We start from the raw sequence: 21949 nt of genomic DNA, 5'->3' as shown, positions 1-21949 counted from the left end.
ATTCCTTTGTCACCGTGTTTCTGGAAAAGCTATATGGAAAGCAATATTTTCAGTCTTGCCATTCTCTTACTACTTCAACTGCTGCTTGACACGTTCTCTACATCAAATCGAAAAAGGCCGTAAACCCTAGGCTTAACCTCAATCTCTATATACTCGACACGTGTCACACTCTACTACCTCCTAAAGGATTTTTTCTCTCGTTTTCCTTTATAAACACAAAAGAAAAGAACCCCGTCTCCAAGCAACTCGCTCTGCTCGCTTTCTCTCTCTCTCTCTCTCTCTCTCTCTCTCTCTCGTCTCATTAAATCCTCTATTTTTTCTCTCAACGCCGCTGTTGTCTGTGCTCTCTTGTGGTAATTGGTCTGCGTATATTTATATGTGCTGTTGGCTGCAAAGCCTGCCCAAGAATATTTCAAAACCTTCAATTGAAGAAACAAAGTGAAAGAGATAGAAATCGCAATGGAACAGAGCGAAACAATGGTTATGGAACAGAGGGAACTCTTCCCTTGTTCTCCAAACCCCAGTGTGAGTGAGATGGAGGTCGCTGATATCTTGCTTCAGCTTCCTGATATGATCTACCAATTTGAGTCTCCTCTTCCAATTCCACTCTCGCTCGGCTGGGGATGTAAAAGCAAGAGATCTGCACTTGCTGTGAAAAACGACCACGCCTCAACTCTGCAGCGCCTGCGTCATCTTGGTCTGCCACCGTGTTGGAGTAAACTACTACGGTGTTGTTTTACTCCCAAGTCTTTGGCCAAGAGTCCTGTACCACTTCTCTCTAATGCTATTAAGGTTGAAACTTCGAGCCCTGATACGCCGCTCTCCTTCGAGCCCAGTGAATCCGACGACAAGCCTCAGCAATTGAGAAGAAGAGTTCTCGGTAAAAGGGTAAGTCTTTTATTCTCTATTTCGAGTCTTTCCCTTCTACATCCTTTATCTTCTTCTTTTTATTTTGTTGTATTTTTTGTGATATAGGTTTTGCTTCTCTGGCAATTCTGACAACTGGGTTCTGTCGCTTTTTTTCTTTTATTTTTTCCCGATTACGGTTTTTTTTTCTTTGACTGTTTTCTGATATTCCATTATTTTTGTTGTTCTTCATTGTGCAGAAGAGGGAGGAATGGAGTAAGATTATAGACGAACTGACTGAGGAGAAAGAATCGGTGCAATTGGTGAGTCTTTTTTGGTTCTTTCTAGCATTTATTTGTCTTTTTCCTCAAATTTTACTGTGCTAATTATCCTTTTATTTTTATTTTTTTTTTCTATTTATGTAATTTCTTCACCAATGCTGAAACTGACATGGCTCTTTGGCTTTTTGATATACTGGAAAGGAATTACAGAAGGTGGAGCGTCATTATGTCGACCTGAATGATTTTAATTTGGAGTTGAAAGCAATGAAAGAGAAGGTATTGTTTTTTCTGCTAATTTCTCGCTGATGATTTTGTTTACTTTTTCTTTAATAATATTTATTTCCTTTAATTTGCTTACCCCCTCTTATTCTTTTTTAAAGCTAATGGGACTTGGCCATAAACAGGAGGAAGAGTCCCGTTTGGGAATTGATCCGAGCTTGAATAATGCAGTGGTGCCATTATGCCAACCAGCCCAACAATCTCCCCCTGTTGCTGCTGCTGCTGCTGCTGCTGCAAATCAAGATCAGTATCATCAACAACATCGTGAGCAAATTCATCCTCCTCCTAGCGTGATGCATTATCAACATCAACTGCAGCTCATCATGGATCAGACGGCTCAAACTCAAAGAAGAGAAATCTGTGAGAATCTGAGGTACGGGTACCCATCTAATTCTTCTACTCAAGGGCCCTCCTCAATCTCGTTGGCATCCAGCGGCGGCAGTGCAAGTGGATTGATGAGGATGGTCAATTGCAACAACAATGTGGTGGGCCCACGTGGTCTCAACCTTTGCTTTAAGAATACAATCGTGATGAGCTCTTCCCAACCGTACGATCTTACCTTGGTTAACAGCACTAGGTTTGTGGCAGCTCAGAACAGACAGAAGAGACTTGAGTACTGCAGGCTTAAGAGACCTCGCTTCGCTACCACTTTAAGATGAAATGAAATGTAACATGTTATTCTTCATTTTTTGCCCCCAATAATAATGCATGTAATGTTATTACTTGGGGTGTATTTTTTTGATTTAAACAAAGGTTTGAGGTTCTGGCAAAGACGACTAGGATCTTTTTTTCTTTTTTTTTTGCACGGCTTGAGCATCTGTATATTCTATGTATATCTAATTCTGTTATATATAAACTGGGGAAGCTTATTATAATGAGATTTTAATCTGGGTGCAAAATCAAAGAACAAGTTAATTATTCCTTCGTGAAAATTAAAAATGTGACTCGTGAATCAGTGAGCTAACTGTGTTAAACATGTTGAGGCACTCACGTATTTTTGAATACAAGGGAACAACGTAGGTACGGAATGGAGCAGTGGGCCTAGTCCGGCCCGGATACTTACATAGAAAATGGCCCAAATCTGAGATGATCCATACTTTTACAGTTTTGCCCTTAGGGAATGAGGAGTCCTCGATGCGCACAAACTCTCACAGATGGAAGTAGTGATTGGTTCGTGTTGTAACTCGTCACAACATGACGAAATGCCAGTTCTACCCCTTTCTACCCAAACAAACAAACAAACGAACCCTACTTCTCTTGTTCTTTTTATATATATAGTTGCACTTGAGATGAGAACGCCTCAGCTGCCTGCCTCCTCCTTCTAAGAAATCCTGCGTCCTTTCCTTTCAGAGTCAAATTCTATTCTAATATTTCCTTATTTCTATAATATTGGTATTAGTATTGGGTCGGGATAATTGAATAATAGTGGTGCAAATGACGAGAATTACCTTTTGGTTTGAGAAGCTTGCGAGCGATGTTGCACCTCATACTTCCATGACTCTGATGCATCATAATATTAATATGCCTTTCCTTCCTTCCTATCCTCTTCTTCTTTTTTTCTTTATTTGTTTTAGTCGAATATGTTTTTGTTCTTTTCGTTTTTATAATTTTCATAAATCTGATCGACGGGTGCTGATATTTATATATAAATTCTTATAGATCTTTTGGGATAATCTGAAATTCCGTTTTTAAAAATCATCTGCCTTTTTTGTTTTTCTCTTTTCTAGTGTTCTTTGTGATTCGATATTATTTGGATTATTTACTTATTTACATGGTTTATTTTTTTTATCAAAAATGTATTTATCGTTTCTTTTGTGGTTGGTGGGTTCGCGACCCGGGCCTAGGTGACTCGGAATAAAAAATCGTAATAGGGGCTACAGTCCAATTTCTCAATGGGTTGGGCTACAGCCTCAGCAGAATGAGAGGTTTCGCTTTTTTTTTTTCTTTTTTTTCTTTTCTTTTTGGGTCGAAAGAATAAGAAGTTTCGCTTGTGCGTATGACAGCAGTACAGTTTAACAGTGCACCCAACTCATTCTTCCTAATTTCACGGTAAAACCCGTCAAAGAAGTTGATTAAATAAACCCATCCATGTAAAAATATATGAAACTCAATCCGAATTGGTGCATTAGTAAACTAGGACTCCCAGCTGTTACAAAAATGAAAGTTTTATTGCATACTTGAAAAAGAACAACCACACAATATCGTCTTTACAAGATGATATACTACTAATATTGACCAATCGAGCAGGGTGATAAGCTTGATTAGCTGAGACCAGAACCCAGAAGGAAGCAAGAGAAACAAATGATAAAGCAAAACGTTGAAACACATATAACAATCTAGTACACAAGCATGAAGGAAGGTACCCTTCATGTCAAACCTCTTTTCCGGTTCTCAATATGTAATTTGTTGCCAAAGAGGTTTTAGTCCTCATAGTTCTCTTCAGCACCGTCCTCCTCCTCGTACTCACCATCATCCTCGACGGTAGCATCTTGGTATTGCTGGTACTCGGCAACCAAATCATTCATGTTACTCTCAGCTTCTGTGAACTCCATCTCGTCCATCCCTTCCCCAGTGTACCAATGCAAAAAGGCCTTGCGCCGGAACATGGCTGTGAACTGCTCGCTCACTCTCCTGAACATCTCCTGGATCGATGTAGAGTTGCCCACAAAAGTCGACGCCATTTTCAAACCCCTGGGAGGAATATCACACACGCTTGACTTCACATTGTGAGGAATCCACTCAACAAAGTAGGACGAATTCTTGTTCTGCACATTGATCATCTGTTCATCCACCTCCTTGGTGCTCATCTTTCCCCTGAACATTGCTGAGGCTGTCAGGTAACGTCCGTGACGAGGGTCAGCAGCACACATCATGTTCTTGGCATCCCACATTTGCTGAGTTAGCTCTGGCACAGTGAGGGAGATGTACTGTTGGGACCCACGAGAAGTTAGAGGGGCAAACCCCACCATGAAGAAGTGAAGACGTGGGAATGGAATCAGATTCACAGCCAGCTTCCGGAGGTCGGAGTTCAGCTGCCCAGGGAACCTTAGGCAGCATGTCACCCCACTCATGGTTGCAGATATCAAATGGTTCAGGTCTCCAACTGCAAACCCGAGATACAATCAAGTAAATTAGAACCCCTGCTATAAGAATACTTTGTGTTACTATATAATTAGCAAAAGAAGTAGTTTGTGACTCACAGCTTGGGGTGCTGAGCTTTAGGGTCCTGAAGCAAATGTCATAAAGTGCTTCATTATCAAGAACCATGCATTCATCAGCATTCTCAACCAACTGGTGCACTGAAAGAGTGGCATTATATGGTTCCACGACAGTGTCTGAGACCTTTGGTGAAGGGAAAACAGAGAATGTCAGCATCATCCTGTCTGGGTATTCCTCTCTAATCTTTGATATCAGAAGGGTTCCCATGCCCGACCCAGTGCCTCCTCCAAGTGAGTGGCAAACCTGAAAACCTGGCCCATATAAAAGAGATGATTTCAATCAGCATATTTAGAATATAAATGACAACTGGCACGTGAGATTTGAAGTGTAAATGGGAACAAGTAGGGCACTACTTGTACTGGGATCCAAACTATAAGTTAATCTTCACACTCACACTCACACAATAAAAGCTGTTACAAGGCCTTAGCTCAGCTTGTACAACGACCTTTACATCACAAAACACCTTTAAAACAAGATTTAACTTCTCTGCTTACAGAGAATCCATTGAGAAGGCCAAACAAAAAAAAAGGTCTAAAAAACTCTGAGTGCCATATAAGATTTACTGCTACATTTAAATTGGTAAAACAATCAGTACAATGTCGGTTTGGTAATTGTAACTGTTGGGAAATGGCAATCATAATGCAAAGAAGAGTAATAAAATTGCTAATTTACATGTAAGTCGCAAAAAGACAGATTAATAAGATTGCTTTCTCCATCTGTCTCCACTGGAGACCAAAAAAAGGGGCCACAAGCAACTCAGCCTTATTATAAAGACATACTTATAAAATCAACCCGATAATATAATACGAGAGACGCAGTACAGTTCACCACATGGCAATGCTATGAAACCTCACCTCCAATCTCAGATCCACAATCATACAAAAAGTAACGGACAAGATTAGAATAATTTCATCTTTAGATCCTCTGCCAAAGGACAAGGAGTGTAAAAACAAAACAAAAAAAACAAAAAAGAAAAAAGAAAAATGGAGATGCAGTACAACAAATTCCAGAATTACTGAAATCACACAAGGCATTGATGCAGGGTTAACCGATTGAAATTGTAACGAAACACTCAGCAACTTTCTAACTTTGGAATTAGATTTAGATGAAGGATCTGACGATCCTAGCTTTGCAATTAGATTATTGTTAAATCTTGAACGACTAATTCATATAGCTTAAGCAAATGATAACGCACTGAATATTCAAGCATCAATACATAATCTCGCAGAAAGCGAAATAAAATCTGATTCAGGAGCATTTTCAAATCGAAGTTGAAATAAAAAGTACCTTGAAGGCAGTCACAATTCTCGGCCTCCTTGCGAACAACATCGAGAACGGAATCGATCAACTCGGCACCTTCGGTGTAATGACCTTTGGCCCAGTTGTTGCCGGCACCGGACTGGCCGAAGACGAAGTTGTCAGGGCGGAAGATCTGGCCGAACGGACCGGATCGGATGCTGTCCATGGTACCGGGTTCAAGATCCATGAGGACGGCGCGAGGGACGTACCGGCCGCCGGAAGCCTCATTGTAATAGACGTTGATCCTCTCGAGTTGAAGATCGGAGTTGGCGTCTCCACGGTACCTTCCGGTGGGGTCAACGCCGTGCTCGTCGCAGATGACTTCCCAGAACTTGGAGCCGATTTGGTTACCGCATTGGCCTCCTTGGATATGCAAGATCTCTCTCATTGTCGCGAGATGTTACAGTGGGCCGAAAACGAAGCGAGATCTCCGGTTAGGGCGTTTGGTGAAATGGCCCAAACCAATCAATGAGAGAGAGGAGACACAGGAGAAAGTCTATCTGAAATCCCTATTATGAAGGGGAAGGAGGGAGAGAGAGAGCGAGAGGGAGATTCGGAGGTTACGAAGGTAATAATAGTGGGTGTGATATTTTTTTAGTGAATTAGTCTGTTGCTGCTGTGTATGTGACAGCCAGACAGAGAGAGTACGGACAAACTAACTAACTTCTCTCTCTTTCTCCCTGCTCCCGCTGGCATGGTGTGCGCACGTTAATACGCTGATCCCCACCTCCGCCAGATGTTTCCCGCGGGACGGTCTAACTGCTTACCGCTAATAACATGATTAATCCGCTGATTTCATTTTTACTGTCTACGACCTCGTTTGGCTGTTAAGAGACAACGCAGCAAATCTGGTATTTGTGGTGCTTTCCTCTTTTTACCGTTTTAAGACTTATCATCCCTGATGTAGTACATAAAAAATATCAATTATCTTCTCTTTTACTTTTAACAATGGCTCGAAATTCTTTCTTTTCGTTTGGCAAAATAAAAAGGGTGCTACTATTTCCAACTCCAGTCTTATTTTTTTATTTACTTTATCTTCCTCTTACTCACCATATAAATTTAAAAAAACACAATTCTATTTTTACACCCACCATTATTCCTAAAATATCCTTTAATTATTAATTCAAGTAAATTATTCTTACTATCATTCAAAACATGCTTCAAACCTTCAACCTCTGTCAATCAATTGGGATCCTCTGTAAAGTATTATTAAAAATAAAATAAATAAAGAAAATCGCTCTCAATGTTCATCGTCTCTCCATTGAACGAAAACAATAACGGAGAGAAATGCTAGAATTAGAAAGAAGACAAAGAGCAAATGAAACAGAAAGCTTGTGTCCTTGAGCTTAGAAACTGAGGAAAAATCTGATGGAATTGTATTGGACCCAATTGGAAATTGGAACTTTGGTTTGGGTTTGGTTAGGATGAGGGTTTGGTCGGGATGAGGGAGAGAAGGGAGGGGTTGGGGTTGGCAGAGATGAAGGAGAATATGTGTTTTTTTATATTTTTAAATCTAAGTCTTTCAAAGTCATTTTACAAATGGATAAATTTGTTTTTAAATTTTGAAAATAAAAGTGAATGGGAAAATAGGACAGGTGGGTGGAAATAGTAGCACTCAATAAAAATTTCTTTCTTTCATGTGCTGCCAATTTCCCAATAACCAAACGCAACATACAATTATTTGGATAAATAAGAGCTAGTTGATAAATTCCTACTTGATTTGATGGCATTTTAAATTACTGCTAGATTATATTGTAAATTTTTCCTCTTGTTATAACAAAAACTGCTCAAACGGTTCAATTATTGCCCTCCCATATGCAATCTCTTGCAAGATATATTTCCATATTCCACCGAAATAGAAAAGATATTCCAGCATAAGCATTGACAATCTGACAAGACTAATAATATTTTTTATAAAAATATAATAATTGCGACTCTGAAAAACCCATGTGTTCGGATCGGATCAAAATCCAACAGTTGCAATTCAACCCGATTCAAATCCTGACAAAATATTTTAGCCTTTTGAATTAGTGTCATCTATTAGATCTTGATCTAAGTTCAAGACCATAATCTGTGACTGCAAAGCATTAATTAAGAACTATCATCGTTTCATTTCTCAGTTATTAACAAAAGTGACAATCTTTTTTATCCACGCCCATATCCAAGAATCAAAAGAGTTCCAATGCACCAACTTTACACAACTTGATTTGTATCGGCAAGGATACCGAACATTAATGGCTGCATTCTACGACATGCTAGTGTTGCAGTTGAGGTTCATTGCAGTACCTCTTGAAGTTCAAAGCCTCATCCGTCAAATAGTCACTGCAAAGTAATTCCCATCAGCAATATGTTCATACGTGAAAACTGATGCAAAAGACGTAATAATTTACAAAGTAACTCACCAAATTCGCTCAGCCATTAATGGTATTTCCCATCTTGGGCTCCAAGGGTATTCAGTTAGAAACAGTGACTTGATTGGCGCACCTTGGGAGTTGAAATGCTACATCATTACAAAAATATAACCCCATCAAATAAAGAGTTATGACTAAAAAACATATATACCAAGAACAATAATTAAACAAACTACACAAGTGCAGTAGCGTATATACTTGACTAGCTATATGTATAAGGTTTAACATTGTTTCTTTTTTATACTTAAGGTTTGACTTTGTTATACTCATAAATTTATGGATTTGGAGAAATATCCTTGCCTGTGAACTTTGAAGCATCAACTCTGGCTGTTGCTTTGGAAACTGAGTTGAAATCAAAACATGAACCTATACAAACAAACCTATCAGAAGCTTAGTCACTAAAAATGGGAAGATAACTAAAGTGCGAAGGATGCAGTATTAAATGAAGAAAAGAAGACACCAATTGTAGACCAAAACCATTTGCACCATACAACAAAAAGTACCACCATATAATGTAGAACAACAAAATAGATTGTGAATAGCAAGCTCGCTATCAACAATAAATGGCATAGATCCAAATGACTTCCTGCTAGAAGTCGTCGAAATGCTTATGAGAAAGGTAGAAACAAAATAGTAGAGATCAAGTAAGTCCATTAATCAATGGACCATCACACGTTTGGCTTAAAGCAATATTCCAAACAATATGATGCAGTGATGATCATATATACCAGGAACGTGAAAACTCCAGAAGCAGCAAGAAATGTAGCCTTTCTGCAAAATACCTGCCCAATTAGAGATGACCAATTAGTCTTAAAGCTTCAATCACTTTGCAGAGAGAACTACATTGCCTAGGATGCCTACCGGATCAGCTTCCAACGGTCTTCCAAACTGAAGGGCTAATGCCTCAATAAAGCGCCTTCTAACATCAATTAAGGAAACTGCCTCCAAAACCTTATTAACAAGGCAAAATATAATTACAAATATGAAACATTTTGTACTTCAAAAATGGAAAATATAGACTCAAATGCAGCTGACCTGGTTCTCAAGAGATTCCTCAAGATGGGGAAGATATTCAGCCATGCACCTTTGGAAAGTAAGAAACAAAAAAACAATAACCATAATGGACCAATACTAGTCAAGTATAAAGGACTAGGAACTTATAATTTAGAAGACTGAATATATAATTAACTTACATCCCATTCAACCATGTAGGAAGTTTCACATCATCAATGGAAAATATACTCTTCAACTCTGTTGTAGATACTAGTTTCAAGCGAGGAGCTGATGGAGTGGAAACATATTTTTTCTCAACAGGATATATAACCTACATCACCCACAGTCCACATTATTGTATACATGTGCTGGACGAAATGTAAACACTGGGAAAAGCTAACTTGATGATTGAGGGGCAGAAAGAGAAAGAGATTCTCAACCTGCAAGTATATCTTTTGTTTATGTTTCCAGGGACACCCAGGCACCATCTTATTTATGTTCATGTCCAATAGAGGCACTGAAAATTTGACCTCCTCTGGCTACGCTAAAATTCAGAGGCATAAGGACCACATATATAATCAGAAGCTACACAGGCAAGTTCTACTCACCACTGAACATGTTTTTTTCTTATCAATTAGAAATACCTTGTCAACTCCAGAACTCATGTGCATCTCAATGCCCTGAAGCAAAGTGTAAGGAGTTAAGACAATGTCTATCTGCCAAATTTGGCAGTGAAAATATTACAAGAACAGATAGGTTGTTATGATGAAATTCATGTTCCATTTGTCAGGATATACACACAAGCATGAAATATCTTTAAATGTTGACCATCAAACTAGATACTCACGAACTTTGTCCTCCTAGTTCATCCCTTGCAAGCAAACAGATGTCTAATAATACATACATTACAAAGTTGAAACAATACCTCACGAGCAACAATTGTGCTAATTTCAAACTTCAATCTGTCATCATCAACTTCTGCAACGCGCTTCTTCTGGAAGGACATGTATTGATCCCTTTAAAATGGAGCAACAGTATTTCACTGAAACTAGTTAGCTATGGTGATCCCAAATGAAATCTAAATGTTTAAAGTGCTGTGTTATAGAGAAATCATATACCTCAGTTCTTGAATGAGAAGCATTAGCTGTGTAGGGTCTCTGCTGTTCCAATCATTCAAAAATTTCTTAGGAGACTTTGTGTCCCCTTCTTCTTCACCACGCAATACAAGAAACTGCTGAAAATTTTCATCATCAGGTCCAAATATAACATCTGGTGCAGCCATTGGAGACTCTGCATCAAATATAATATCCCCTACAACAAATCGAAGCCTCACATGCTTAGAAAATGAATAAACATAAATCAACCGGGAACTACATGTGAGACTATATATATAAAGATTCACTCACATTTGATAACGTCTAGACAGTAGGAAATGACTAAGGTGAAGCGGTCAAGAATTCCGGGGTAGTATTTGCTGCCAGACCACTTATTCTCAATCTGTAAAGCAAAATTGATCATGAAAATGTCCAAATAATCTTTTTCTTCTTCAACTCTCGAAACAAAACCCTAGATTGTACGGGAGCTGAGATAACAGCTGGGCAAATGATGCACGAACCCAGAAAAGTTCTTCGAAGTCCAAGAGGATGCTTCAGTGAAATATTTTCATCGGAATGAATGAAATGATATTTTCGCCTATTAAGTTTCTCGCAATTCGATTTTTCATGATTGCAAATGAGCAAAGAGACAGAGAGATAGGGTTTCGAAGGGCATCACCTTAACGAGGAGGGGGAAGTGACTAAGGAGGTAGTTGAGCTGGGCGGCAATGAGAGGAGGAGCAGTCTCCGGAGACATGGTAGTTGCAGAGCGAGACGGTGTATGTCTCTGTGAAAGCATTGATCTGGGGTCAGCTGAACTGAATCAGAAAGAAGGAAAACTGGAAGTTACGGCAGCGTTAAACCGTTAACATAAGCCCAACCCTCAGGCCCAAGAAGTTGTTAGAGTATTTACTTTAAAGGCCTAATTGGTTGCGTAGTTCTTAACTGGGCTTAGCCCAACATTTCGTCAAATCCAGATCCAAATCAAAAGGGTAGAATCGGCAATACGCAAGTTTCAAAACCCTAATAAAGAGTCGGTCCATCTTCTTTAAATCGTATCGGCATGGCCTCGCAGTCTCCATCCATCTAACTCTCATGGCCTCCCTCCCGCTTTCTCGCTCACACTCTTTCTGTATTTGTTTTGCGAGTTTTGTGAAATTGTTGCGAAATCAGATGATGAATTTGGATATACATCTCACGACGGTCGTCTGAGACTCAGTGTCGACGTTGAAACGATCCAATGTTTCTGATGTTTTCGTATTCTTCATCTTCTCTTTTATTTTTCTTTTTTAAATTCGTTTTTTTCTTTTTTTGAATTTTTATGTATTGATTTATTGAGTTGGGATAGGGGCATGATGAGGATAATCCTGTATTTGTCCGATTAATTTCGTGATTGGAATTACAAACCTCCTACTCATTCTGAATGCTTTCCCTTAAAACATGTTTTTTTAATTTTTATTTACAAATAATTTTGAGATTTGAGAGTAGGGTTTTTACTGTCGTGAAGGGGCACAATGAGGATACAATTTTGTAGTGGTATTTATGAGATTCAAATATCAATGATCTTATAACTTTAGTCCTTTTCATTCTGAGTGCCTCCCATCCATGACAAAAAAAATTAAAATTATTGTGATTTAATGTCCATCGCCCTTTGTTGCGAATAGAAATTTTGTAAGAGAATACTGATTGAAGATACCTAGTTCTTACAAAGACATACCCTATTTTTGTTACAGGTAACTCTGAAAGCAGGTTGACACATTTGCCCCCGACTTCAAACGAAAATTAGTATCTAAAATTATTAAAATGATCCCAAAGTCGAAATTGAATTATGTGAATATGTTTGACAAAATCGAAATTTGAATATGTGAGTATACTAATTGGTAATTGACTTTACAGTTGCTGGAAATTGAACCCTCTTGGGCAAATGATTCTTCAGCAAGGAACATATGATTGTGACTTGTAATTGAAGATGATATTTGTCACAGTACAGTTTACATATACAAGAGAATGGATTCTGGATTATGCTCAGTCTAGGGCCCAAACCTGCAATCCAAACAAACAAAGCATAAGATTAAATATAAATTGAAAATGCAAAACATATTTAATGGGTTATTATTTCTCTCTGTCCTAACCTGGATTCTGCCATCAGAAGAACCTGCAAACAGCATCCCTCCCTCCATGTCTGCTGCTAAAGATGTAATCTTGGCATGTCCCCCACAAGCCATTTTGATGGAAGCAATTCGAGTGAACCTTTCTTTCAACCAAACCTCAATCACTCCGCACTTGCTGGCTGTAAATATTAAGTCATTGTTGATGGCTATGCGTTGGATGTCAAGCCCCGTTACGAATGTTCCTACTACTGCCTTGTTTGGAAGCGAGAATATCTTCCCTGCTGATGCATCCACCGATGAACCGCCTGCGTATAGAATGCCATCCTGAATGTGAAGGGAATAGAAGACTTGTTTCCCCAACAGCTTTCTTGTGCCTGAGTAGAATGTGCTTGATGTGTATTTGCCCAAATTAACCTCCTGCCATTTATATTTTGTTTAACATTAAAATCTCAAGTCAATTGTACCCAATTGTAGGTTTTGTGATTTACCTGGATGCTGTAACCAGAGCAACCACAATACAGGTTAGGCCCTGTCATGGCAAGGCTCTTTACGTATTTGTTGAAGTTTATATGCTTTTGAACACCAGACCACTCATACACCTGCGACAACAGTGCTTTTGGGTAAGGCCTAAAATGCAATCTTTTTCTCTTTTGGCCTGTGTCACTCACAGTTGTTCATGGACAGAGAGCACTTACCTTAACTCCAGTGCCTTGAGAAATGAAGCATGCCACTTTAGCATTTGCTACCAATTCGTATACTGCCTCCTTCACATCATGCACTTGTAGACAATGAATTTCTTCGGCTTTAATTGCCCAGACCTGTAGACGAGGAAATGTTAATAGAAGAATCATTCAAAACAACTTATGCTTAGTAGGATAATGACTTACCCGAATTGTTTTGTCTAACGAACCGCTGTATAGTTTGTCACCTGAAGATGAGATATAGAGGCATGTGACTGCCTTTGTGTGCTCACGAACTTCTTGAATCAATCTCAGTACCTTCTTTCCAGCATCCCATACCTAAAAGGTTGACAATATTAGTCTCAGCTTCTGTTAACGAGGCATTCTGTATACAAATCCTCCATGTATAATTTTTGCATGCAAGTGTGAGTGAATGAAACAGGAGTAGTTCTGGTTTGGTCTTTACCTTTATAGTTCCATCGGAATGGCTGCTTAAAACCCGACCTTTTACATGAAGCAAAGACAGAACCTCCCCATTTGTGGATGAATCTAATTCAACCACTTCAGCACAACTCCACAGCTCTGTCTATATTGCAGAATGTTTGGAGTAGTTAGTAATCTGTACACTTAAATTACTCCAAATTAAAAATCTTGCTCCCCCACACCACTTACTATGTCAATAGATGACAAGTTCATCAATGCTTTCATTATGTCGTTCGCTACCACCGAATTCTTCTTGAGTTTTCTCAAAGTTTTGTAGATGCATTTAGCATACACTCCTAGTGCTTCAAGCGCGGCTACAATTTGGAAGTTATAGATGTTAACTTCTTTTACTTATGTAGACAACTTGGAAATGTTTGTGTACATTAACAAAAGCTTTCCTAGACCGAGATTACCTGGATCACTGACAAAAGATTTCAAAGCAAGAGTTGCCAAAATCTTCTCCTCCAGGTTATTTGACGATTGGAGAACATTTATGAACTCGTCAAGCAAGGCCTTGCGAGCTTCTCTTTTCACACCAGTATCAGGAAGTATAGAAAGCATGTTTGTGAGCCATGTGGCAATGACAAGACATGACTTTGCCATCTCTAAGGAATTACTCTTGATGCATTCTTCCAAAGCTTTAAAAATAGAGCCCCTTTCATGGTTGCAAAGTACAAAAGCAACCCTTTTCTGCCAAGAGGTTACAGCTTTCTCTTCTTCGTCCTGTGTACAAGTATTAAATATCAGGATTTAAAATTAATGAGGTATATAAGCTGTGAAAAGAATAAAAACCCAACAAAAGGCACACCATTGTTCCCATCAAATCATTGTCGTGTTTCCTCGGCTGCTCTGCCTTCATCAAAGCATTGTAAGGTTGATCAAATCCTGCGATCTTGAGCAACCAGGCTCCAGTGTATGACTCCCCTGAAGAAGTTATATGTCCAGTAAGAGATAACAAGGCATCTAGAGCCATCATTTGAGAATTAGAGAACTCTTTCCTCCGCAATGCTTCAATTAGTGCCTCTATAGACTCTTCCCTGTAAATGCTCATCTTCCATGGCTCAACCTGCAAATGTGACAATCTTAAATCTTTGTTTAAATGGCCTAGCGTATACCAGAAAGATTTATTTACGATTTAATAAATGGAATTGATGTCAAGAGCGAAGGAAAACCAGGAGATCAAGCTGAAGAAGAAGAGTTGCAATTGCAGGTTGCTGCTCCATTGGAGCCATTTGAAGATACACAAGAAAGGTATGCATTGTACTAAATGGTCCTTCATCTTTAATCATCTGCAAGATCTGATTGCATAATGTTCTCCTGCCCATAAGAAGAATTCACAACTCTTATTGTCAGTGCTGACGAGATAGTACGATGCTATGAATAGCAAAAGAGAAGTGAAGACTTATAATGCAACACAGCTAAATGAGTATGTATACCTGTTCAACTGAACCAACTCTGACAGAAATTCTACACATATTCCTCTCACACAATCATTTCCAGCATGAAATAATTCAAGAACAGGAGACAGTTCAACTCTATTTGCTATCAAGCTCCTGCAAGATTTTTCAGCTTGCATACAGCACAATAGTATCGAAACAATTGACCTTCTCCCTTCTGCCCTATCCAAACACCTCACTAAAGCAGGAATACCATTTGCAGAAATGACACTCAAAGCATTAATGGATCTGCTGTTTTCATCTCCTCCCATCAAGATTTGCTCAATAATTGCTAATGCAGCATCTTTAGGCTCCATTATTAGTTGAAGATCATCCAATTCCTCATTTTTGCTCAGGATTAGCTGGACAAGGGAAGGTATAAGATCATGGGCTGAAAGCTGAGCAAATGCTGGCCTCAGCTGGTATATAAGCACAGCAGCCTCAGCTAGCCCATTCTTCAACAGAACAGCCAAACAGTCAAGGTCAGAATCTACACTGGTAAGTGTTTCTCCAACACTTTCATCAGAAAATATTAGCTCAGAGAGGATGTAAATTGATGTTCTCAAGACTTCCCTGTTCAGAGAAGCTGAAAGTATTTCGATGAACCCGTTTACAGTTGTCAGTTCAGATAAGTAAGAATGAACTGCAGGATCAGCCTTTGAGTCCTTCCACAATTTGGCTATTGCTAACACAGCTGTCTCACATTCTTGTAAGTTTTCTGATGTACAGAGACTTGAAACATGAGGTTTTAAACCGTTGATGATTGTCTCAACTGCAGCTTGAGATATCACACTGGTTGGTGATGTAGAAACGGCTGCTCGCATAAATCTTTTGTTCCTTTGGTTGATATAATCATCAGTGTTCCTGTGACCTAGGAAATCAGTTGTTCTCTGTGGAGTGGCAGGCAAAGAATTTTCTTTCGTGGAGGGGTGGTTCAATGAGTATCTTGGTGTTTCAGCGTATGAAGACTCTTGAGCAAGATCAGGATGCTGTTCTTTCCAAGATGTCATTAGTCTTTTCAAAACATAGTTCGTTTTGGGCAGTGTAGTAGTAGCAGCGATGGGTTGCCTTGTAATGGGGCATGTCGTATTTCCTCGTTTGAGCCATTCCTGGATTGCTTTTCTTTCATATGTCTGACCTGTTTCAAGGGTAACTGGGTCACAGAAAATCTGACCAGTGATAGGGCAGACGAAATCCTTAGGTGGTCTTGATTTAGTTGTCAGCTTCTCAGAAGATGGGAGTGAAACGCAGCTTTGGCTTCCTTCATCATTTTCATTAGGGGGACTGCACCAATCAGAAGAAAGTTAATACAATAATAGGAACATACAAAGGTGATGGTTTTCATGAATTATACATATTTCACCTATTTTTCAACTTTTGGCTATTCACATGATCAGAATTCATACTTCCTGTCCGACAATAGGTTTTCCTGCAACCTTTGGTGGCAGCCTCCTAATCAAAGAGCAATTTTCAGCAAAAATCCAGCATTTCAGCTATGCATATAGTAAATAGAACAAATAAAGTCATGAATGATTCAGTAGCTGTAGAGTTTGTGTCATACTATCACTTCGTAATCGGAGTCTGCTGAGCTAATGCTGTACTCATTACTCATGCCTGGAGATGCAGGCAAAGAAGTGGCAATAGCTGAATCTGTCATGCGAGTGGACAATAAGCGCAACACAGAAGTGGCTTCGTTTTTACCCTGCATGTCTGGTTTTGGAGATAAAATCTTTGGAGAAGTTTTAGGGGATTCAAAAGGAGAAAAGATTGCTGGAGTATGTATCCGGCTCTTCGTTACGGATAGCTGTACTTTTTGCCCACTTTCCTTTTCATGATCTGAAGCCACAGTAGCATCATTAGGCTCATAATCAGATTCATCTTCATCTTCCTCAGGGATGCCTTCCTGGCACAATGCACCAGATTATAGCTTTGGTTATTCTAAAATTTACAAAACTTCTCAATCTTCTTATAAATATTGTAAATGACTTTTCAGCCTTACCTGAGGATCCCATCTAGCAGACTCTAAATTTAGTGAGGAGGCGGAGGTTACACTCATTCTGTTTCAACCAAACGTCCAAAGGGTATAAACTTGTTAGAGCTCTAAATAAATCAATAATTGGAATTCTAAAACTGCGGTATTTTTTTATTTATCATATGCAGTAACTTTGTTAAAATCATACACCACAGTGTCCAAATTGGCCACAGGATGAGAACTAACCTGCTTGTTTCTTTTGTGCCATCCTTAGACTTAAGGATGGGAGAAAAACCAGCACTCTTGGGCAAGATAGGACCAAACTTTACAAAATCGGGAATTGAACGGCTGACCTCATGCAATGGGGTCATAGGTGCCTCTGCAATAGGCAACATTGGAATCACCTTCTTACTTGAGGTTGAATCAGAGTTCATGCAATCCTTAAAGTACTTGGCATAAAGCCGTGTATTCTCAACCAATGATTCTCCATAAAGCTGCTCCAGCTTTTGCAGTTTCTCCACTTGATCAGGCCTCATTGAATAGATCAAGGACTCGCTGAAAAATTGATCAAAATCAGCTGTAAAAGAAAGATCAGTAGAATCAGGAATTACTTCCATCACAAGCCTGTGCCTCTGCTCTGAATACCACCCTACAATTGAGCTCATGTGCGGAAGAAACAGTTGTTTCCAGAGTTCGGGAGCAAAATCGATCCGCGAGAAGAAAGGGTCAACTATAAACATCTCAATAACATGGAGAACTGAATTTTGGACATTGTTCCGTAATTTGGAGAGGTATGACAAGTTGAGGTGCGCCCAAGCAGATAGATAAAAATTGGGGACTCCAGCAGTTTTCTGGTCAGAGTTCAACATGGCACAAACTTGCAGCATCTTTTCAGCATGGTCCAGTCTTGCAAGCTTGGTTTCCATATTGGAAGTGTCGATAGCTTCTTCGAGAGCCTCAATACCCCAGTCCAGATTGGCAAGTACTGCTTGATCAGAGTATCGAACTTCTGTTTCTCTGCCACAGCTTCCATCTTCTGCTGCCAATCTCTCAGCACATTGTTCCCTATGTTGGGCTCTCTGCTCTTTGTTGATCAGCTGATCCCGTATAAAACCATCCACTGTGGTAATTAATACCCTAACAATATCCTTTTGGTCCATTGCAAATCTATAGTTTGCAGCCATCGTTGGAGTTTGCAGATCCTATCTTATCAAATTAGTTTGGAGATCATCAACTCGTAGGCTATTTGGTGGTCCCTTTGTCTGCTGAGAAAATACAAGACTAGTGGAGCTGAGCCATTTCTGCTTGTCAAACAAAGAAGATTGTTAGCAACCCTAAAGTTCCATTTTTCTTTTCCATCACAGGTTTCTCAGAAACTCATGCAATTATAAAAGAAATCGTCAACCTGAAGAATTACGTAAAACCATCAATCTACCATTCATTCATAATTATTTTCTGGTGAGTATTTGATCATCATATCTATCAACCGTAGGATCAGATCATAACTCAGACATCTATAACAACAACTCAAGACTCCTCCAAATATATATTTAAAAGGATGCTTTGCATCTTGATCCTGGCATTGATAATTGATTGTAATACTACTCAGGCTCATAAATTATAGATTTTTGGCCTTCAATATCAACAGCGCCACAGAGAGAGAGAGAGAGAGAGAGAGAGAGAGAGACTCACTCAATCTTATTCTATACTATTGTGAAACCCAATAAAGAAAAAGAAGCTGAGTTCAGAAACATGCTTACCATATTGAACAAGTAAGTAGCCTCCCAAGTGGAGTTGGTGATTATCTTGTCATTCTTTTGGAGCTCATAAAAAATGAGATCACTTTTTCTTCAAGCAATTCACAGAGAGAGAGAGAGAGAGAGAGAGAGAGAGAGAGGGAGAGAGAGCCGGCTGCTAGTACAATGCCCTGGTGAGACTGGTAGGCTGGTAGCAGCTGTGCCGGCTTAGGCTGTTGCTCAAGTGATGATCAAAGCAAACCGTGGACTGAGCATTTAACTAATACCAATTAATTACGCCTAATTCACTGTTGATGTCATAATTAATTTTAAAAATGAACGAGATTTGAGTAGTCGTTTGCAATGACAAGAAAGCGTTTGACCTTTTTGGTTTAATCATTGGACGTGTCTCTCGTCTCTCCATATCACACACCAAATCAACCCTTTAAACGCTACTTCAGTTCAAATTAACAAACATATTGCTTCCTTCCAAAATCCAAAATATTATTATAATAATAATGATAACAACAAACATTACTAAAATTAAATTGAACTTACCCCAACTCTACTCTACCAGGCTTTTGTTGGGCCATTGGCCTCACGTGTTGACCGGGTTGGGCTCGTGCCTGCTTCTGTTTACACACCTCAAGCTTAAACAAACATAATCATGGGCTCCAAATATCAAGCGTCCACATCGCTTCCGCGCTCGGTCAAACCAATATTGCCAAGTGCGACCCCAACATTCGTACCTTCTGCTTGTTTGCCGTTTGACTATTCTTCCATGTATCCCACGTGAGATCATACCACGTGTCTCTTCTCAACGGTCCAGATCTAAAGATATTTCTCAAGCACTGTTATGCTATACCTATAGAGTCAGGATCGGAGGACACACAAAAATCCACAAATTTATACACACATTTTCAACCTTTCGATTATTCACCATTTAATGACTCATGCATCTATCATTAGTGCGTGTTTCTTTAAAGAATTAATACTCTTTTATTATTTTTTGGAAACATAACAACAATTATTATTTTTAAACTGTCCACTTAAATGTTTCATCCAATAAAATATTGACTAGCATTTAATTTGACTTCCAAATTAAATATTTTCAGTTCGTACAAAATATGCAATTTTGTTCTTCTTCTTCTATTTCCGGTAAAACTGTCGATCTGGCTCATTTAAATTCGTGCTTTTAAGATATTCGTGTTTGGTCGTGCCGGCCCATTTAATTTATTAGGCAGTGTCGTGCTGGCCCATTTAGTAAAACCATTTATTTCAGCTTAGTTCAAAGCCCAAGTCCACATTTAAACAGACCGGGCCAAGCTCGTGCCGTGCCCATGCTCGTGCTCGGGCCCAAGCACCAACCCATTTAATTTGGATTTTTTTTTTTTTGTGGTACTAATTTTCTTGGCAGCCAATCAGATAGGGAGACTAACATGATAAATTATAACACAAACTAGATTATCACAATTATTCTGCTTTCTTTCAAGTTTTTTATCTTCCTTTTGTGCTAATAGAAAATACTGGGATTCGGAAAGTTTCAATCAAATTTTCTTAAAGGTAGGAAAAATCCAAAGGATAGATAAATTTTTTTAAAGAAGTTAAAATGGACAAAATTGCCCTTATTTATTTTTGAATTTTCTAAAGAATCATTTATATTTGCATGTCTTTGATTTGAAAGTTGAGAGGTTTTTTTGTCTTTTTTGAAAAGTTTTGACTTTTTTCAAAAGTTAAAGTTTTTTTTAAGCTAAAACCTAAATTTACTTTTGTTTTTTTTGGATAATTGGCTAATAAGTTTGGTAGGAGAAAAACATCCCCGGGTGGGGATACCGTTTTATTCCTCCCAAGTCCAAACTAGTGAAATTTTTTCCAAGAGCTTATTATTGATTGCTGGATGTGTTATTAGAACTCTAAAACTTGTGCATTGCAGTATTGATGAAGAAGCCTGTAAATACATATATTCTTTTATGCTTAATATTCTTACTATTGCCATCACGACAAAGATATTCAAATGACATTTATCTTTTAAGACAACAATAAAAATAAAGGTTAAGTGGGCTACGCTCGGCCGTGTTTGAAGCGGGCTTAGGCTCAAGTCGTGCTTAAAGTGGGTTTGGGCCAAGTTCGGTCCATGTTAGGCAATGGGCTACGGGTCGATCCAGTTTATTGGACCTCATATTTTGATCCTTACTCGGCTCAAGCCTTTGTGCCATACCAAGCACGTCCCACTAATATTTGTGCTCATGTCGTGACGTGCCCTATTTAAATGAGCTGAGCTCATGCCATGCTGGGCCGGCCCGTCCCGTTTGACACCTCTAATTTTCAGCGTTACTCTCTCTCCTTCATTCCTTCTCTCTCAGTCAAGTCTTCATCACTCATACATCATGTATTGATTTATTTCTTTTCTTTTTTCTTAATAATTTCAAACTGAAGATGTAAAAGGATAATACTTTGTGATAATGGAATGATCCAATGGGGGGAGTGATTTCTGAGAGCTAGAGGAGAGAGAATGGTGCTAGAAAAAATTTCTCCCCCACACCGAACCTTCATTGTTCCCGAACATAACTAAAGCCGACCCAATCTCTCTGTGGTACACCGATTCCAAAATTTTCAAAATTCCCCAATAAATAACTGAGTAAAATTTGAAAGAAAAAAGGAAAGAGATTCCCCAAATATGGAGGAGTGATTGCGAGTAGGTGACAGTTGTGTTTGCTAACCATGGAGGAGTTGGTAAAAAGTTACAGAGTTTTTTTTACACGAAATCACAATCCAATAGTCTTTAACTACAAAAATAAAATAAAATCCAAGTCTAATTGCTAGGTTCAAGTACCATTATCTATGAACCATAATCATAGGATCCATTCAAAATAACAAAGAGGCAAGTTTGTCAATAGTTCTAAAGCCCATTTGAAACCCATCTTAAGTTTGGTAAATCAAGTTTGTCGATAGTTGTGAAACCCATTTGAAAATTTCAAAAGAGTTTTCTAAAACTTTGATATTTTTCTAATGAAGTTCTTAAGGAAGGGAATGCTGTAGGAGGGGAAATGGTGAGAGAGAGAGAGGAGAAGACGGGGATAGTGATCAAATGAAGAAGACAACAAAGAGG

At 38.9% G+C, this 21949-nt stretch overlaps 4 protein-coding genes across 8 annotated transcripts; 1 reads left to right on the top strand and 3 right to left on the bottom strand.

Annotated features, from left to right (window-relative positions):
* Positions 221-2292, top strand: LOC109946834. 4 transcript variants are annotated; one of them, XM_020555798.1, is made up of 4 exons: positions 221-888; positions 1107-1169; positions 1338-1403; positions 1508-2292. In XM_020555798.1, the coding sequence occupies exons 1-4, from the start codon at positions 460-462 to the stop codon at positions 2063-2065; spliced, it is 1116 nt and encodes a 371-aa protein (XP_020411387.1). In that variant the 5' UTR covers positions 221-459; the 3' UTR covers positions 2066-2292. The 4 variants fall into 4 exon arrangements, with proteins under 4 accessions (XP_020411387.1, XP_020411386.1, XP_020411389.1 ...); XM_020555797.1 differs by having other exon boundaries at positions 1329-1403; XM_020555800.1 differs by having other exon boundaries at positions 232-888; positions 1532-2292.
* Positions 3554-6632, bottom strand: LOC18789474 (tubulin beta chain). The gene is made up of 3 exons (XM_007222035.2): positions 5913-6632; positions 4607-4876; positions 3554-4509 (listed from the first exon to the last, which is right to left on the bottom strand). The coding sequence occupies exons 1-3, from the start codon at positions 6310-6312 to the stop codon at positions 3827-3829; spliced, it is 1353 nt and encodes a 450-aa protein (XP_007222097.1). The 5' UTR covers positions 6313-6632; the 3' UTR covers positions 3554-3826.
* On the bottom strand, positions 7908-11253 carry LOC18791857 (BRCA1-A complex subunit BRE). The gene is made up of 13 exons (XM_007222949.2): positions 11102-11253; positions 10735-10825; positions 10447-10639; positions 10254-10344; positions 9973-10008; positions 9769-9867; positions 9529-9659; positions 9371-9419; positions 9197-9286; positions 9064-9117; positions 8636-8701; positions 8327-8424; positions 7908-8246 (listed from the first exon to the last, which is right to left on the bottom strand). The coding sequence occupies exons 1-13, from the start codon at positions 11219-11221 to the stop codon at positions 8180-8182; spliced, it is 1185 nt and encodes a 394-aa protein (XP_007223011.1). The 5' UTR covers positions 11222-11253; the 3' UTR covers positions 7908-8179.
* On the bottom strand, positions 12218-19075 carry LOC18788530 (putative E3 ubiquitin-protein ligase LIN-1). Of its 2 annotated transcripts, none has more exons than XM_020555709.1 (16): positions 18865-19075; positions 17351-18405; positions 17132-17189; positions 16694-17035; positions 16496-16584; positions 15133-16416; positions 14869-15013; positions 14505-14762; positions 14110-14419; positions 13886-14010; positions 13680-13799; positions 13421-13552; positions 13229-13351; positions 13022-13132; positions 12555-12950; positions 12218-12465 (listed from the first exon to the last, which is right to left on the bottom strand). In XM_020555709.1, exons 2-16 carry the CDS (start codon positions 18286-18288, stop codon positions 12448-12450), a joined length of 4449 nt encoding a protein of 1482 aa, XP_020411298.1. In that variant the 5' UTR covers positions 18289-18405; positions 18865-19075; the 3' UTR covers positions 12218-12447. The 2 variants fall into 2 exon arrangements, with proteins under 2 accessions (XP_020411298.1, XP_020411299.1); XM_020555710.1 differs by having other exon boundaries at positions 17351-18369.

This window comes from Prunus persica, chromosome G1 (assembly GCF_000346465.2).
Source record: "Prunus persica cultivar Lovell chromosome G1, Prunus_persica_NCBIv2, whole genome shotgun sequence".
Taxonomy (NCBI): Eukaryota; Viridiplantae; Streptophyta; class Magnoliopsida; order Rosales; family Rosaceae; genus Prunus; species Prunus persica.
Note: the sequence above shows the minus strand (reverse complement) of the source record. Positions and strands in the feature narration are given on the sequence as shown.